Source organism: Carassius gibelio, chromosome B19 (genome assembly GCF_023724105.1).
Source record: "Carassius gibelio isolate Cgi1373 ecotype wild population from Czech Republic chromosome B19, carGib1.2-hapl.c, whole genome shotgun sequence".
NCBI classification, from domain to species: Eukaryota; Metazoa; Chordata; class Actinopteri; order Cypriniformes; family Cyprinidae; genus Carassius; species Carassius gibelio.
In genome coordinates, this window is record NC_068414.1 from 9772815 (window position 1) to 9790577 (window position 17763).

At 38.2% G+C, this 17763-nt stretch overlaps 1 protein-coding gene across 1 annotated transcript; it reads left to right on the forward strand.

The window, feature by feature from the left end:
• The first annotated feature begins 1202 nt into the window (after positions 1 to 1202).
• Positions 1203 to 4254, forward strand: LOC127979197 (tripartite motif-containing protein 16-like). Its single transcript, XM_052584475.1, has 6 exons — positions 1203 to 1861; positions 2294 to 2389; positions 2500 to 2733; positions 2815 to 2962; positions 3101 to 3142; positions 3619 to 4254. The coding sequence occupies exons 1-6, from the start codon at positions 1286 to 1288 to the stop codon at positions 4143 to 4145; spliced, it is 1623 nt and encodes a 540-aa protein (XP_052440435.1). The 5' UTR covers positions 1203 to 1285; the 3' UTR covers positions 4146 to 4254.
• The last annotated feature ends 13509 nt before the right edge of the window (positions 4255 to 17763 follow it).

Below are 17763 nucleotides of genomic sequence, written 5' to 3' on the forward strand. Positions count from 1 at the left end.
TATGGATATTTTTCTTACAAAAACACATTAATTCGCTAAATGAGGCTATTGCTAATGCAATGCAACACCCGCTGAGTTGCATCAAACAGCTTGAAAGATCAAAGACACATATTTTATAACTGAAAGAAGAACGTTATGTACACCTAAGATGACTTCGGAGTGTGTAATTTATGGCTTAATTTTCATTTTTGGCTGAACTAAACCTTTAATTAATAATCCTGACTGTTTGAAGCCTCAAGCAGTTTTAGATTAAGATTTGTTGTAATAAAAAAACTATTTTTAGAGCGGCTGAATCTTTAAGATGGAGTGGCAAATAATAAGAGACACTTTTTTTCAACAAAATTTGTTAGATCACTGTGTAGTTACACATAATAGATCTCCCCATAGAAACATGGGATTTGTGTCTGTCATGTTTTAAAAAGAAAAAAATTAAGATCAGTGTACCTCATTCTTGGAAAGTTTCAGGGGCGTATAATTTATATAAATGCATCAAAATGACCCAAAATTGTGAAGTAATTGTTTATTTTACACTGTTACATCAGGGTTCACTTTTATGTCCACATTTAGCTTATTTTCACATTTCGGAGTTGATCAAGTTGCTCTCGGGCTTAATTGAACAATTTTCATGACATAGGCAAAACAAATTGTTGGGTCCCCCTTTATTAATATAATAGACCTAATATTAGCCTACCACCCAAGCAAACAAAAATATTTCTTAATCAGTGTACACCTTTACAGTGTTTTCTTGACCTTCTTAAAGCTGAAAACTTGAAAAGTTAGTCTGCTAGGCTAAAGACTGCTGGATGATGTGATACCTGGCAATATACAAGAAGAAGTCTACATCAGGGGCATCGAGGCAAGAGCACACGTCAGTATGGTGGCCTGGTATAAAAAAGAAAATCAAAGACAGAGGGACAATGTAAAACTTATGTCAAAAACAGCTATAGTGTAGTTATTCATTAACGATGGAACAGTGTTCTAAAGTATTACTGTAGAGTTTAGCTCAAGCCCTAATAAAACTCTCCTGCCTTTAGCTTTCTAATAATGCTGAGTAATTTGGATGCAGTATTAAAGTTTTTTATCCCACTTTGTGTTCTCACTAACTCTGAGTTTCTGTATGAGACTGACCCCTAGTGGACATTTCAGTATGTGAGTTTTCAGATTTACAGACACACTTGTTTTGCACACGTCTCTCAAACACAGAACCAGGAAACTCAGTTAAAAGAAACTGAAACTGTTCTGCTGTTGAGCTGTTGTTTGTGTCTGTATTGCTGTAGACAGTGAAATGGCTGAAGCCAGTGTTTTTTCAGTGGAGCAGTTCAGCTGTCCAGTGTGTCTGGATCTCCTGAAGGATCCTGTGGCCATTCCCTGTGGACACAGTTACTGTATGAGCTGCATTACAGACTGCTGGGATCAAGAGGATCAGAAGAGAGTCTACAGCTGTCCTCAGTGCAGACAGACCTTCAGTCCAAGACCTGCTTTAGGTAAAAACACCATGCTGGCTGAAGTGGTGGAGAAACTGAAGAAGACCAAACTAAAAGCTGCTGTTCCTGCTGGATCTGGAGACGTGGAGTGTGACATCTGTACTGGAAGAAAACACAAAGCTGTCAAGTCCTGTCTGGTGTGTCTGGAGTCTTACTGTCAAACTCACTTTGAGCGTCATGAAGAGTTTCATTCAGGAAAGAGACACAAAGTGACTGATGCCACTGGACGACTGCAGCAGATGATCTGCCAGAAACATGAGAAGCTTCTGGAGGTTTTCTGTCGTACTGACCAGCAATGTGTTTGTGTGCTTTGTATGACAGATGAACATAAAAACCACGAGACTGTGTCAACTGCAGCAGAGAGGACAGAGAAAGAGGTATGAACTGAAATCACACATTTAATGCTGACCCTTCAAGTGTTTCTCCTCACTGCAGTCTCCAGCTGATCATGAGTGCATCATGTGATCTACTCTCCCATTGAGAGTTACTACATGACTCTGTGCATTAGATCATGAGCTCAACTTTACTCACCTTTGACACATCGCTCAAGATTTCTGCTATAACTGTACATGCACCAGAGTTATTGTTTTTGTCCATTCCTTCACATTAATTCTTGAATAATGATGATAATAAACATATGCCCTCCTTCATATGTGAGGACTTCATGGAAACTAAATTCAATTAATTATCTTAAAACTCTGAGAAACTCTGTAGAGAAGATATTTTTAATCAAACAGGCACAATTTTACATGAGTTTGTGATAGCTTTGTGTAATATGTGAGGTTTGCTGTTTTGAACGTGTCCTCCAGAAACACTTGAAGGAGGCACAGAGTGAAATCCAGCAGAGAATCCAGCAGAGACAGAAAGATCTTGAGCAGCTGAGAGACGCTGTGGAGTCTCATAAGGTGAGTTTGGAGAAGAAGAGAAGTTTGAGACTCAGTTTGACTCCTCTTTCAGTCCCACTGAAGCCGCTGTGAGGAAGCAGTAAGAGCTGATTGTGATGTGTGTCTAACAGCGCTCTGCACAGACAGCAGTGGAGGACAGTGAGAGGATCTTTACTGAGCTCATCCGCTCCATTGAGAGAAGCCGCTCTGAGGTGACACAGCGGATCAGAGATCAGGAAAAGACTGCAGTGAGTCGAGCTGAAGGACAAATGGAGCGACTGGAGCAAGAGATTGAAGATCTGAAGAAGAGAAACACTGAGCTGGAGCAGCTTTCACACACAGACGATCACATCCATTTCCTGCAGGTAACCCAACTGTAGAGCAGGTTATTGAGGACAGTGTGAGATAATCAGGTCTTTGAGTCGTGTGTGTTGTTATTCCTGCAGAGTCTTCAGTCTCTCTCAGCTCCTCCTGAATCTACAGAAAACATCTCTGACAGTTTCCTCTTTTCTTTTGATGGAGTGAGAGAATCTGTCCGTCAGCTGAGACTCAAACTGGAGGATTTCTGCAAAGAGGAGATGAAAAAGATATCTGGTAACATATTAGAGATTCATCTGCTCTCTGTAACGAGACAAACATCATCTAATATCATAAAGAAAATGTGAGAAATGTCTAAGGAATAGATCCAGGTCTCATTTTCTCTCTGAGTGTTTATATCTGTTATTTTCTCAGTCAGTAACATTGTTCCCAGGAGCAGAGAGGACTTCCTACAATGTGAGTCACTAACAAATACAATCATACTCACTTTAGTTCTGCAATACATTCATACTGCGGTTTACTGTAAATTTTTGATAAAAGCACTTTTTTTTTTCAATCCGGACAAATATTTTTTAAAGTTCAGCTACACAAAAAAAATAAAAAGGGATTTGGCTTAAATGCTAAAGAAAGTTGGTATAAACATGAAAGTAAGTTGAGAGAAGCAAAATCTGGTCATGAAACACTCCAGATGCAAACTTTAAACATAAATACATAAGAATAGATAATATATAAATATAATAGAAGCTTATCTTTGCAAATTGCTAAATTTCAATGTGAGAACAGTTTTTGAAGTGAATTCATGAACATCATAACACAACTCTGATAGATCAAAACAATCTTTAAAAATAAATACATTATTTTAGACAAGATATGAATAAGATAGAAGCTTAACTTTTACAACTCTTGATTACAGTGTTTTGTTTCTTCATCAGATCGTCATCAGTTCACTCTGGATCCAAACACTGCACAGAAACATCTCTGTCTGTCTGAAGGGAACAGATTGGTGACTTACACTTACACAGCTCAGCCGTATCCTGATCATCCAGACAGATTTGATGGTTATGATCGTCAGGTGTTGTGTAGAGAGAGTGTGAGTGGACGCTGTTACTGGGAGCTGGAGTGGAGTGGGACTGGTGTGTGTATATCAGTGTCATATAAGAGCATCAGCAGGAAGGGATCTGGTTATGAGTGTCTGTTTGGACGTAATGATCAGTCCTGGAGACTGCACTGCTCTTCCTCTAGCGTCTCATTCTGTCATGATAACAAAGAGACTGAACTCCCTGTTCCCTCCAGCTGCAGGAGAATAGGAGTGTATGTGGATCACAGAGCAGGAACTCTGTCCTTCTACAGCGTCTCTGACTCAATGAACCTCATCCACACAGTCCAGACCACATTCACTCAGCCGCTATACCCTGGGTTTAATGTATGGGATCGTCAATCATCAGTAAAACTATTATAACTATCTAGATTATACAGAGATCTACACATTGTACAGTTATATGGCAACTCTGAGATGCATGGTAAATAAACCTCCAGGGCAAAACACTCAGCAGGTTTAAAGCCTCCAGACTGGTTAAAAACAGCAGGCTGCTCAAGTAAACATTTTTAACACAACGTACTAAACTTGATTGATTAATGAAAGTCTCTGTTTCACATTTAAGACATCAAATGCAAAAATAAGGAATAATGAAAGAATAATACAAATGTACAAACTGCTCATTCTCAAAAAGACAAATCAAATTCCTCCCAAACTGTGGGGAACACAAGAGGACGAAACTCTTTCACATTTCTGCTTCAGTATTCACGCTGTGAGTGTTTTGTGTGTTCAGACTCTTGTTTGTTGAGCTACAGAAGCCCCTGTCGCTTCAGATCCTCATAAGTCTTCTTGTTGACCACGTTTCCGCTGGAGTCTTCATATTCCTCCTGCAAGATCAAATATACAGATATTTTCTCTCTCTCTGAACTCAAAAACATCCAGTCTGAAGATGTTTCAGCTTGAAATCTTCACTAATCTCTCTCCAAAAGGATCAAATCAAGCCTCTGAAGCAGAGTTTAACAGCTGATGAATGTTGGTTAAAGCAGATGCTTCAGTCGGAGCAGAGCTGAATGTGACTTCACTCAGTGTAATGTGTTTGAGAAGAACTCACCTCTGTGTCCGGCTGCCAGCGCTCTAATGCTTTCTGTGACTTCAGCTTTGACCAGACTATACAGAGAACAGAGAAAAATACATTTAAGTTCAAGAACAGATACCATTAGGACCATTTTTTAGAGAACTTTTGGTGTTGATTATTAAGAGTCATCGATGTTCATTTTGTCAAAAAAATAAAATAAAATAGTATCTGTTTGTACCAACAAATAGCTAATACTGTCATGAGTTTGAGCAGAAGGATAGTAATGTCCAACTACAACAAAACTGTTGATTCTGTTAGCAGTTAAATAACAGCATGACTGGAGAATGAAGAATACTGTGTGATCATTTATGAACAGTAACTCATACTATACACTGCATGAACTGGGTGGTTTGTGTATATCTGTGATGAATTACTGTACTCACGGGACACTGCGTCCTCAATCTGGGTGACGTTGGCAAAGTGGGCAGTGTTAGGAATGCCCAAACAGCGCATGCCATGAGCGTGACGCCACTCCTGCAACACAGAAAACCGGGAACACCACAGCTGCTATAGGCTTTTCAATACACCAAACCAGTTACACGTACTTGTTCTTTTACATTTCTTTCTATACTCTACTGTGTAAGACACTAGCAGATATTTTATTTTACTATAAGAGTAGATCTCTCATTAAAGGTGCCAGATAACATCTGGAAACTGCAATAAAAAGTCAGTAAAATCACTGACTTAATTGTAAACTGAGATCCTGCTTGATTGATACATCTGCTGGAGGAGGATCATTTTTCTTGCAAACTTACTGCAAAGTGTCTCTGGAAGGCTTTGGGTCCTCTGTACGTGTAATTCCCGCAGATCTCACAGTTGTAATTGATGTTCAGGCCGTGCAGCTTGTACAGCCAGTATGGAATCGGCTAAAGACAAAAAAAAGACAAGGTTAATGACACACTAGAAGTGTTTTAACACTAAAGCTGAAAGTGTAATATAGTGAAGAGTTACAATACAAGTAAAAACACTGATTTTATTTACTAAGGCCCAGTGTTAATGATCACTACTGCTCATTATGTTTTGGAGGGTCTGGTATCATCTCAATGTTTAATTTGAATTTAAAAATGTAAAATTTAAATAAAAAAAAAATAAAAAAAAATAAACAGTATTCTGATCTCAAAAGAACGCTATAAATAACTACAACAGATCTAAATGCACCTTTCCGTCCCAGCCGAGCGGCAGGTTTTTGGGGTTGTATATGATCTCATTGTCTTCATCTTCACTCTCGCTCTCACTGGGCTGCTCTTCATCCTCTTCGTCTCGCTCCTCCCCTTCATCTCTCAGTGGTTTGTAATGTTGTGAATGTGTATATATTCACTATAAATATTTTACAAATATTATAGTATAATGTGAAATGAGAGGATACTAAACATAAAACTACAGCAGACAGACGGCTTAACGCGGAAATCTCCACATATTCATAAATCTGAGCTTCAAGAAAAGCAAATTTTATTTTATTTATTTTATTCCAAGTAATATCAATCAAACTGCAGTTGGGTTGCATTGATTAAGTAATAACTTAAAAATTATAGGTGACTTACAAAATTAAAGTTCATTGAAAGTATGTGTTTTTATATAGCCTAATAAAAGATCAGACATCTGATTGATCTGGTCTCTCAGCTGATGAACAGAGACAAGTTTATTTATCAAATAGACAACAATACAACATGAAGCAGTTATTACAGCCAATCAGATGTTATCATGATCATTTACATAAATTATGCAATGCTTGTGAACAAGGCAGAATTTACTCAAATATACAATCATGATAATAATAAGTTTCCATGTGAAACATACTGTTTCAAGTAATCATATCAGGGATATCACCTTTTTTCTTGCTCATTGTGACAGAAGCATGGTACTGTGATGACATGTGTCTAATGGTAAGACTATATTTAATTGTACATCATTAGCCTTGTTTTAACATCTGCTAAATGTCTCCATGTAAATCAAAATATATCTTCTAAAGGTACTTCAAAGAAAACAATGGTATTGTCAAAATAAATAACACAAAGTTCCCTCCTCATAAAGAGCATCTGTTTTGTGAGCTCAAAATGACTGAATCGTAAGTCAGTCGTAATGACGACATATTGCAGTAATAAAGATATACTCATAAAAACCGGCTGCATAGGCATGGGGCAGATGAGGTCTCAAACCCCCTCCCCTATTCAATGGGGCTCCACCTTTACATGATTCACTTCCTTTACACCTCTTTCAAACCACCTCTCTTCTCTATCTAGTATTCTCTCTTCTTGGTCATGACAACTGTAGACTGCAGAAGACTGCCAGATCCTGCTCAGAAGAATTTATGCATCTATGCTGCACCATGCGTCGATAAAGCGGATGTTGTGTTTCTACTATGTATAAATCCTCACACTCCACACTACACTTAACAGCATATACAGCAGTACTTCTTTGATGTCTCTGGTGGGATATGTAACACACTGTCCGTATTTTCGTAGTTAATGGGAAAGATTTGCTTTATTAAATTCCCAGAGAATGCTTAAAACAGAGTCCAGATGTCTTGTCTTTCTGTCTCTGTGATCTGATCAGCAAGTTTCTGTAAAGCTGAGCTCACATGCGCTTGCGGAGGAATGTAAACACTCACAAGAATGATTGAGTGAAACTCCTGCAATGAATAGAACAGCTTGTGCTTCTAGATCAGGACAGCACATCTTCTTTAACAGAGTTATACATCTATACACCACCTTTCATTGAGGTAAAAGCTCTAAACAGCTGAAAGCCAGGCAGATGGAGCACACTGTCTGGAATGGCTTCATTCAGCCAGGTTTCTGTGAAAGACAGAGCAGCAGAAGTGAGAAATCCTTATTTGTCCACGAGAGCAGAAGAAGTTTGTCCGTTTTGTTGGGTAGAGAGCAGTGATTTGCCAGATGAATGCTAGGCAATGCTAGGAAGCGTTCAAAATCAAGCTTCCTGAGCTTGATGAGTGCGCCAGCTGTCTTCCCCCGTCTGCACTTCCTGAAGCATTTGATCAGCACCACTGCTCCACCAACTACAACGTTCAGCAAAACATCAGGATAAATGAAAACTGATAGGAGACCTTCAAACTGGCTGTTATTAAGCCTCTCATAAAAAAGCCACAACTTGACCCCAGAGAACTAGTTAATTATAGACCAATCTCGAATCTCCCTTTTCTGTCCAAGATACTAGAAAAGGTGGTATCCTCACAATTATATTCCTTCTTAGAGAAAAATGGTATATGTGAGGATTTCCAGTCAGGATTTAGACCGTATCATAGTACTGAAACTGCTCTCCTTAGAGTTACAAATGATCTGCTCTTATCATCTGATCGTGGGTGTATCTCTCTATTAGTTTTATTGGATCTTAGTGCTGCGTTTGACACAATTGACCACAACATTCTTTTGCATAGACTTGAACACTTTGTTGGCATCAGTGGAAGTGCATTAGCATGGTTTAAATCGTACTTATATGACCGCCATCAGTTCGTAGCAGTGAATGAAGATGTATCATATCGATCACAAGTGCAGTATGGAGTACCTCAAGGCTCAGTTCTAGGGCCGCTACTCTTCACGCTTTATATGTTACCCTTGGGAGATATCATCAGGAAACATGGTGTTAGCTTTCACTGTTATGCTGATGATACGCAGCTCTATATTTCCTCGCAGCCCGGTGAAACACACCAATTTGAAAAACTAATGGAATGCATAGTCGATATAAAAAATTGGATGACGAGTAATTTCTTACTGCTAAATTCAGAAAAAACAGAGGTGTTAATCATAGGGCCTAAAAACTCTACTTGTAATAACCTAGAACACTGTCTAAGACTTGATGGTTGCTCTGTCAATTCTTCGTCATCAGTTAGGAACCTAGGTGTGCTACTTGATCGCAATCTTTCCTTAGAAAGCCACGTTTCTAGCATTTGTAAAACTGCATTTTTCCATCTCAAAAATATATCTAAATTACGGCCTATGCTCTCAATGTCAAATGCAGAAATGTTAATCCATGCATTTATGACTTCAAGGTTAGACTACTGTAATGCTTTATTGGGTGGTTGTTCTGCACGCTTGGTAAACAAACTACAGCTAGTCCAAAATGCAGCAGCAAGAGTTCTTACTAGAACCAGGAAGTATGACCATATTAGCCCGGTCCTGTCCACACTGCACTGGCTCCCTATCAAACATCGTATAGATTTTAAAATATTGCTTATTACTTATAAAGCCCTGAATGGTTTAGCACCTCAGTATTTGAATGAGCTCCTTTTACATTATACTCCTCTACGTCCGCTACGTTCTCAAAACTCAGGCAATTTGATAATACCTAGAATATCAAAATCAACTGCGGGCGGCAGATCCTTTTCCTATTTGGCGCCTAAACTCTGGAATAACCTACCTAACATTGTTCGGGAGGCAGACACACTCTTGCAGTTTAAATCTAGATTAAAGACCCATCTCTTTAACCTGGCATACACATAACATACTAATATGCTTTTAATATCCAAATCCGTTAAAGGATTTTTAGGCTGCATTAATTAGGTAAACTGGAACCGGAACACTTCACATAACACCGTACTTTCTACATCATTAGAAGAATGGCATCTACGCTAATATTTGTCTGTTTCTCTCTTGTTCCGAGGTCACCGTGGCCACCAGATCCAGTCTGTGTCCAGATCAGAGGGTCACTGCAGTCACCCGGATCCAGTACGTATCCAGACCAGATGGTGGATCAGCACCTAGAAAGGACCTCTACTGCCCTGAAAGACAGCGGAGACCAGGACAACTAGAGCCCCAGATACAGATCCCCTGTAAAGACCTTGTCTCAGAGGAGCACCAGGACAAGACCACAGGAAACAGATGATTCTTCTGCACAATCTGACTTTGCTGCAGCCTGGAATTGAACTACTGGTTTCGTCTGGTCAGAGGAGAACTGGCCCCCCAACTGAGCCTGGTTTCTCCCAAGGTTTTTTTCTCCATTCTGTCACCGATGGAGTTTCGGTTCCTTGCCGCTGTCGCCTCTGGCTTGCTTAGTTGGGGTCACTTCATCTACAGCGATATCGTTGACTTGATTGCAAATTAAAACAGACACTATTTCAACTGAACAGAGATGACATCAATGAATTCAATGATGAACTGCCTTTAACTATCATTTTGCATTATTGAGACACTGTTTTCCAAATGAATGTTGTTCAGTGCTTTGGCGCAATGTATTTTGTTTAAAGCACTATATAAATAAAGGTGATTGATTGATTGATTTTGTGGCGTGTTCTGCCAAATGTTCAGAAGTTCATCCTTGAGTATGAAAAACAAAAACCAGGAAAAAATGACAAAACAGCAAAACAACTGGAGAACAAAGCACCTCGGCTGCCATGTGCGGTGCCATCAGGACACTTAATCAATTTCCCTTCTCTTAATCTTCACCCATGTATCGTCCACAAATCTGAAGCAGTGGCTTGGATTCGCCCCACTATAAGTGGCCAAAGTTTTTCTTCCACTTCCTACATGTAGGGATCGGCCACTAAATGTGATACAGGGGGAGCAGTAACACCATCTACTCTGGCATGTGTTACACATCTAATCTCGTAATAATATGATTGCTCACTCTAGAGGTCTATTGGTCATGTGACTTTTGTGGATACATTTGCCAGAGTAACTTCCTGTTTTTATAACTGATGGTGTTTGGATAAACACCGAAAAATATTTTTAAGCTTTTTTTAGTCCAGTGATTTTAATAAAAAAAATATATATTTTTGGAATGTTTTAACACCTAGATGGTTTAGTTTATTTACACAGACAGATGGAAATATACTGGAAAATATAATTCAATATATTAATACATTCCCATGTTTTTCAGTATATTGCAATATATTCATGGACCATGTGTGGCTGTATATTGATACAAAACACAAATATATATATATATATATATATATATATATATATATATATATATATATATATATATATATATATATATATATGTGTGTGTGTGTGTGTGTGTGTGTGTGTGTGTTTAAAAACACATATAGCAATGAATAAAATTTTACATGTAATAGCTTTAAAGAAACACTCAATTAATTTCTCAACAATTAATTAAATAATCAAAGAGTAAATACTTGATTTTATATAAAGCTGAACGGCGAGCGTGATTTCACCAAGTACAACATGTTCCTGGATCAACATTCAAATCAACCAATCAGAATTGAAATTTAACTTTTCATGAAATACCTGTTTTAGGTTTACAACCATAGTTAGGTGCTTCTACACCCTTGTCAATCAGCTGTCATTTCCAACTGATTTTAGAAATAAATTATTGGTAGGGTTATGTTTAGGGGTAGGCACTGGGTTAAATCTATATTTCTGGACAATAATGTTGATCCAGGATCATCAGAAGATGTTGATCCAGGAACATATCTTACTGTTTGCATAGATACACATTTGGAATATGAAAACATGTATGATGATTTATAAGAAAAGATACCTGAAAGATTTACTAAAACAAATATAAGAAGTTTTGTAATTTTAGATAATTAGATGCCTTGTTAAAGTCATGGCAACATGGTGGGTAAAAAAATGGGATTTGACATTTATAACATAATTGTGTGCTTTATGTACTATGAATAAATACAAATACATGTATGACAATATATATTTTCGTCATAACTGAGTACAAATAATTATACATACATGTTTCCATATGTGAATGTATGGTACATATAAGTTCCAATATATCTACACACACACAATACCATATTTTATTACATTTACATTACGGATGGCACGGTTCACAAAAAAACAAACAAACAAAAAACCGAACCGTTAGGTTCACCACACACGGTTCGGCATGTGCTGGACCGCGGTTCAACTTAAATCTGACAATGCATTTGTAATATGGTTTGCTATAAATAACCTGTAAAACAACAAGGTTTCAGCTAATATATGTTTCTGTTGATGCATGCGCATCCTGGATTCCCAGACATAGAAAAACGTGGCCAAACCACGCACTCATGTTCTATGTGAATGCCTTTTGATGGAATATGAGCTGTCATTTATTCTGTCATACACAGATGAGACCTGAACAGCACATGTTGATATCTGTGTTTAAACTAAATTCATTCAACCTTTGTCAGTTTAGAGCCAGGGGACGAGAGCTTGCATGTGCAGTGTAAAGTATCGTAGTCCGATAACCCACCTCAGAACACGCGCAAAAATAAGCTTTGTCTGAATTATAGTGATTAATTAAAATGGACAAATTCTCACAAAAATTATGTCAAAATGGCAATTTTGGTAAGTATACTACAGCAGACATAGCCAGCTAAACGTAGGCCTGCTGTATCAGTGCACTGCATCAGTGCATTCTCTTAAAGGGACAGCACTTTTTTTTATATTAATCAAACAGCACTAACAAAGAAATCACTCACTGCTGTTGATTAAAAAGCTTTTGTAACATTAATAAAGAACAATCTTTAATTTATACAGTCAAATATGTGATGCTGTTTTACATTTGATTACTTTTTTCAATTTCTGTACCTAAAAACTAATGCTAGACCTCCCTAAATAAATAAAAAACTGAAAATCACTGTTTATTTTATTGGTATATTTACTGTATTGTATTTATTTGTGCTGTTGCTTGTAGTTACAATAGATAGATATATAGTTTCTCCATAAACATAGCACAACCATAGCAACCATACCGAGACCGTGACTCTAAAACCGTGAAACAAACCAAAATATGAAAATGTTGAACCGTTCTACCTCTAATTTACATCTATGTTTTATGAACGATATTATTGAATATAACATTGCATATATTTCAGTATATAAGTAAACATTGTCACATATTTTTCAATATATAAAAAGTAGCAAATCCTTATGTATTACTCTGTTGTAACATATTAACAAAAAATATTATTCAGAAAATGTTCTATATGCAACAAATGATTTAATTTATTGTTTGTTAATATATGAGGAAATATTTTCTTTATATAAGGGAAAAATGTTCTGTTTAATGCAGTTTCATGTAAACTGTCACACTGTTTTATTCACATCTCCGGTGTATAAAAGTGTCACTAATAGAAATAACTTAGCACTTTTGTCTTTAGTGGCAACCAAAAAAAAAAGGCTTTGCCCTTTCCTTGATTTCTGTGAGTCACAGATGCCTCTCTGTAACAAAGAGGACAGCCATTGCATGACTGATAGCATGAGCCATTTCTTTGCTTGTGCAGAGGTTGAGATCCGTCTCTGAATCTAATCTCTCACCATGGTCCAGTCTTGCACCCCATGGTTCTGACCTGCCTCTGTCTTGGCCTTGCCTTCCAAACCAAATGTAACTATACAGGGCTTAAAAAGAAAGGTATCTTCCAGTTGTGCTTCTCTACTGCATCAGTTGTTTGTCGATTTGTGCCTGTGATTCTTTTTGTAACTTTTCTTTTTTTGTGCGGATATCATGGCGATGACTGTCCAACTTGTTTGCCTGGGAGGTATTGTGTCAGGATTTCTTATAAGGTGCCAAACAGCCAATGAAGGAGTGGGAGCATGGATGCCTATTTGTTCCACCAGAGATGCACTGCTTGAGCTTTAATATGTTCAACCTTATCCATTGGACCAGCCAGATCTTGTGAGGTTGTAACCTGAACACAAGAGGAGACTGAGGAAAAGAGGTCAGCGCGAGGCAGGATACAGCAGCATCTTCAGCGTTGGGGAAATAGGCCACCCCTGCCGTCTATTATATTGTGCAATAAGAGATCTCTCCAGAGCAAAATGGAGAAACTTCGAGTTAACTCTAAAGCATGCTTTGAGTAGCGCACTTCCAGTCTGATGGTACTTATGGAGACATGACTGCAACAGGATATTCCTGACGCTGGGGTGGAGTTGAACGGTTTATCGCTTGTACGGATGAACAGGAATGCGCAAGAAGGGAAAAGCAGAGCGAGTGGACTGGTTGTGTACGTGAGTAATGCCTGGTGCAAACAGTACACAATTAAAGAGACAATGTGCACCCCCGATGTTGAAATTTTATGTTTAAGAATGAGGCCTTTTTATCTCCTTAGGGAGTTTGTCTGCATGGTTGTTTGTGCTGCTTGTGTCCCTCGTAGCCGCAATGCAGCAAGAGCAGCAGCCTGTATCACGGATTGTGTCCACCAACAACTACAACTTACACCAGAGGCACCTCTATTCATCTTAATCTCTGCAAGCTTGAACTTTCCTTGGCAGGGTTTGAACAATATGTGAAATGTTGATTTCCTGTTTGTTGCTGCTGCGTAATTTTTTTTCCAACTATTTAAAAACTATTCAACAATTTTTTTGACTATCTTAAAAATCTATTTTATACACCATAATTTTTGATCCTATAACGTGTGAATATCCTCTATCGTATTCTACAACAAAAAGCAATCAGAGCATCTTGTTATCATTAGTTTTATTTTGATTTCCTGGGTCTGCTGTATGGAGTTAATTGTTATTAACAAAAGTTCGAAGCAGGGGCACGCCCCAAACAATCACCTGACTTCTAAAAAAATCCATATATACTGGGCCACGTCACACCGCACAGCTAGTCTCCTTCCCTCGAAGGACAGTTGGACTCGCCTGGTCTGGATGGCGCTCTGTTCGATTCAATATCACAGGCGATACTTGAGGTTCACCTCTCATCGTCCCTATCGCATAATTTTCCATCAAACAGCAGCGCCCCCTCTGCAGGCAAGACATAATTCACTTGCGTTCGCTCAACCTGATCTCTCTTCTCTGTGCTCACAGTTTGCTCATAAAACTACACTCACAAACATCCTTTCATCCCAACATATTCCTAAACCCTTCATTTCAGCTGATTACAGCAAATACGGCTCACAGCCCAAACCCTTACGAAAGGAAAATATATTTAGCAATATATTTCTTAAAATATATTGTGATATATTGTAATATATTATTTTCCCTTTTTATTTTCTAAAATTTTATATATTTGAATACATTTAATAATATATTGATGATACATATATTATATAATATATTACAAAATATACAAATGATTGTCGCTTTCAATATATTGCAATATATTGGAAAAAAATAAATATATATATATATATATATATATATATATATATATATATATTAGTGCTGTCAAAATTAGCGCGTTAACGCATTCGATTAATTTGAAATATTTAACGCGTTAAAAAAAAATAACGCAATTAACGCGGTTGCAGTTTTTTTTATTTCCAGTTGTGGCCTATGTGTGTTCAACGTGCAAATAAATATGGATAAGACCAAGGAAGGACTTTTAGACGGAAAGTTTCAGTATAAAACTCTGCCGGATTACTCTTCAGTCTGCCACAAGAAACATTACTCATTTAGTCTGCCACAAGAAACAGCAACATTAAAATCATGAACTCAAATGTCATTCTTTAAAAAAACAACAACAATGACTGTAACAGTGCGTAAATCAGACCTTTCTGTAACGCTAACGTTAATAAGCTTAAACGAAATAACGAAATAATTGTGTAGCGGAGTATTTTTGTACAGTGCCGCGAACTGTCAATCACTCCTGTGCGCGTGCATCACTGTCCTCCTCGCAGCTGCAGCAACTTGCGCTCTCTCTCTTCATCAAGCTTTAAAACAAAAAGGGGACAAAAAGATCATATTGTCTTTGTGCATAGGCTATAGATTAATTAGATAAATGAATATCTAAATTTGTGCCTTGCCGTCTACGGTATTTTTTTAGAACTTAGAAAAAAGATGCTGCAGCCAATGAGCAGCCAGCGGGGGCTGCAGGACGACTCAACCTCCGCAGACAGTTTTTAATGTTTATCAGACAATAAATACTCAAGATTTTGCTTTAGTATAACTCACAACGAGTTTCACACACCTTCTCCGGCCACGTTGAGTTGTTGACACTTAACAGTGGGAAAAGCGACACATGCGCTATTCACTTGTATAACTTAAGGGTGAATGGGTAATGTAGTTTCTGCTCTCGGTGGGATGAATTAGGAAGCTTGCATTGTGAAGGGCGCTCTGAAAATCGGCAAAAAGATTAAAACCTCTATTAAAACAGATGTCCAAATGAGCGAACCGGTACGCTACAAGCACGTTCTGGGCGCACGGAGAGGTGACGGTACGCTCAAGAGCTATATTTGGAAGTGGCGGTACTGAGTACTGGTGCATACTGGCCCACTTAAAGCACTGGCAATGACTATACTTTGGAATTTTTTTGCATTCCACATAGAATTCAACATGGAAATCAGTTTTGTTTTTTATTGGCATTGATTGTTTTGAAATTCAAATGGTACTTACATGCCTGTGTTTTTATTTCTGTAATAAATATGGCTTTCAAGCCAACAGTTAATTTGGAGGATATTGATGGTTTATTGCAGGTATGTTGTTTACATGAGAAAATCTGTGTTACAAGTTAAACAAAAATTCCAATAAACAATCATATTTTGAATTTAAATAGTTTCTTTGTCTTGAGTTTACATTAATTATTTACATTTTACATTTACATATCCAAAAAGTTTCAGTCTTTTAATTGCGATTAATCGCGATTAATCGCGATTAATTTTAAAAAATTGTGCGATTAATTAGTTAATTTTTTTTAATCGATTGACAGCACTAATATATATATATATATATATATATATATATATATATATATATATATATATTACATGATATTTTCCAATATACTGCAATATATTTTTGTTTCATAAGGGAAGACAAGCAGGCTTGTTAAATTAAACTTTCTAAATGGTTCCCCCTTGAATCGTATGTATTACAGACTTGTGTACGGATGGATTTATATATTAACTGATTTTTGCCATGAAATATAGCCACATATGCTGGTATGGCTTAATAAGTAAATAAACAAACAATCATCAATACGGCTCCATGTTTTCTAATAATTCTCTATAGCTACTTCTAAATTCCAGATGACCATTCACTGTCCCTCACGCCATTCAAACTAAAGGAGTAACAAATCGTCTCGGTTACGTCTTTAACCTCGGTTCCCCGAGAAGGGAACGAGACGATGCGACGATAACGCTTTGGGAATGCATTCTGCGTGAGTGCGTCTGAAGCATCCATGTCAATTAGTCCAATGGCGAGAGTGAGCGTCAGGAGTGACGTCACGATCAGGAATTGATAAAAACCCCAACCGGAGCAACCAGTGTTAGCTTCGACAGTGCCGAAGCAAGTCGATCACAGGTACGAAGGAAGTATGGCAGGGAGACGCATCGTCTCGTTCCCTTCTCGGGGAACCGAGGTTACAGACGTAACCGAGACGATGCGTCGAAAACGCTTTGGGAACGAGAATACCCAAACCGCCATAATACAAGTGCCTGAGTGTCAGACAGAAAACCCAACGCCTCTAGAATTAAAAACCTGAGACCCGGGAGTAGCGTCCAGGTCTAGGCTATAAAACCTGACGAATGTGAGTGGCGAGGACCAGCCTGCCGCATCACAAACATCCTGAAGAGAGGCCCCAGATAATAAGGCTCTAGAGGCCACCATACTCCTAGTAGAATGAGCTCTGACCCCCAAAGGGCACGGTAGGTCAGAAGACTCATAGGCAAGAAGGATAGCCCCAACTATCCACTTACTAAGTGTCTGTTTAGTGGCAGGAAGACCTATCTTAGGTGACCCGAAACAAACAAACAGCTGATCGGATTTTCCGAAAAGAAGAAGTCTGATGAACATAAGTGTCCAATGCTCGCACCGGGCACAAGAGGTTAGACTTTTCCTGGTCCGATGATGCAAACGGGGGAGGACAGAAAGCCTGCAGAACAATAGGTCTCGGAACAACGGTCGGTACCTTAGGGACGTATCCCTGCTTCGGGTAGAGAAATGCTTTGACCATCCCAGGTGCAAATTCAAGGCAGGTGGGAGAAACCGAGAGAGCCTGAAGGTCTCTGACTCTTTTAAGGAACGAAATAGCAAGGAGAAAAGTAGT

Excerpts from the sequence above, each read along its gene's own strand:
- LOC127979197 (XM_052584475.1), top strand. The coding sequence starts at position 1,286 with ATGGCTGAAGCCAGTGTTTTTTCAGTGGAGCAGTTCAGCTGTCCAGTG. Across the intron at positions 1,862-2,293 it reads CAGAGAGGACAGAGAAAGAG|AAACACTTGAAGGAGGCACA; the intron begins GTATGAACTGAA and ends CGTGTCCTCCAG. Across the intron at positions 3,143-3,618 it reads CAGAGAGGACTTCCTACAAT|ATCGTCATCAGTTCACTCTG; the intron begins GTGAGTCACTAA and ends TTTCTTCATCAG.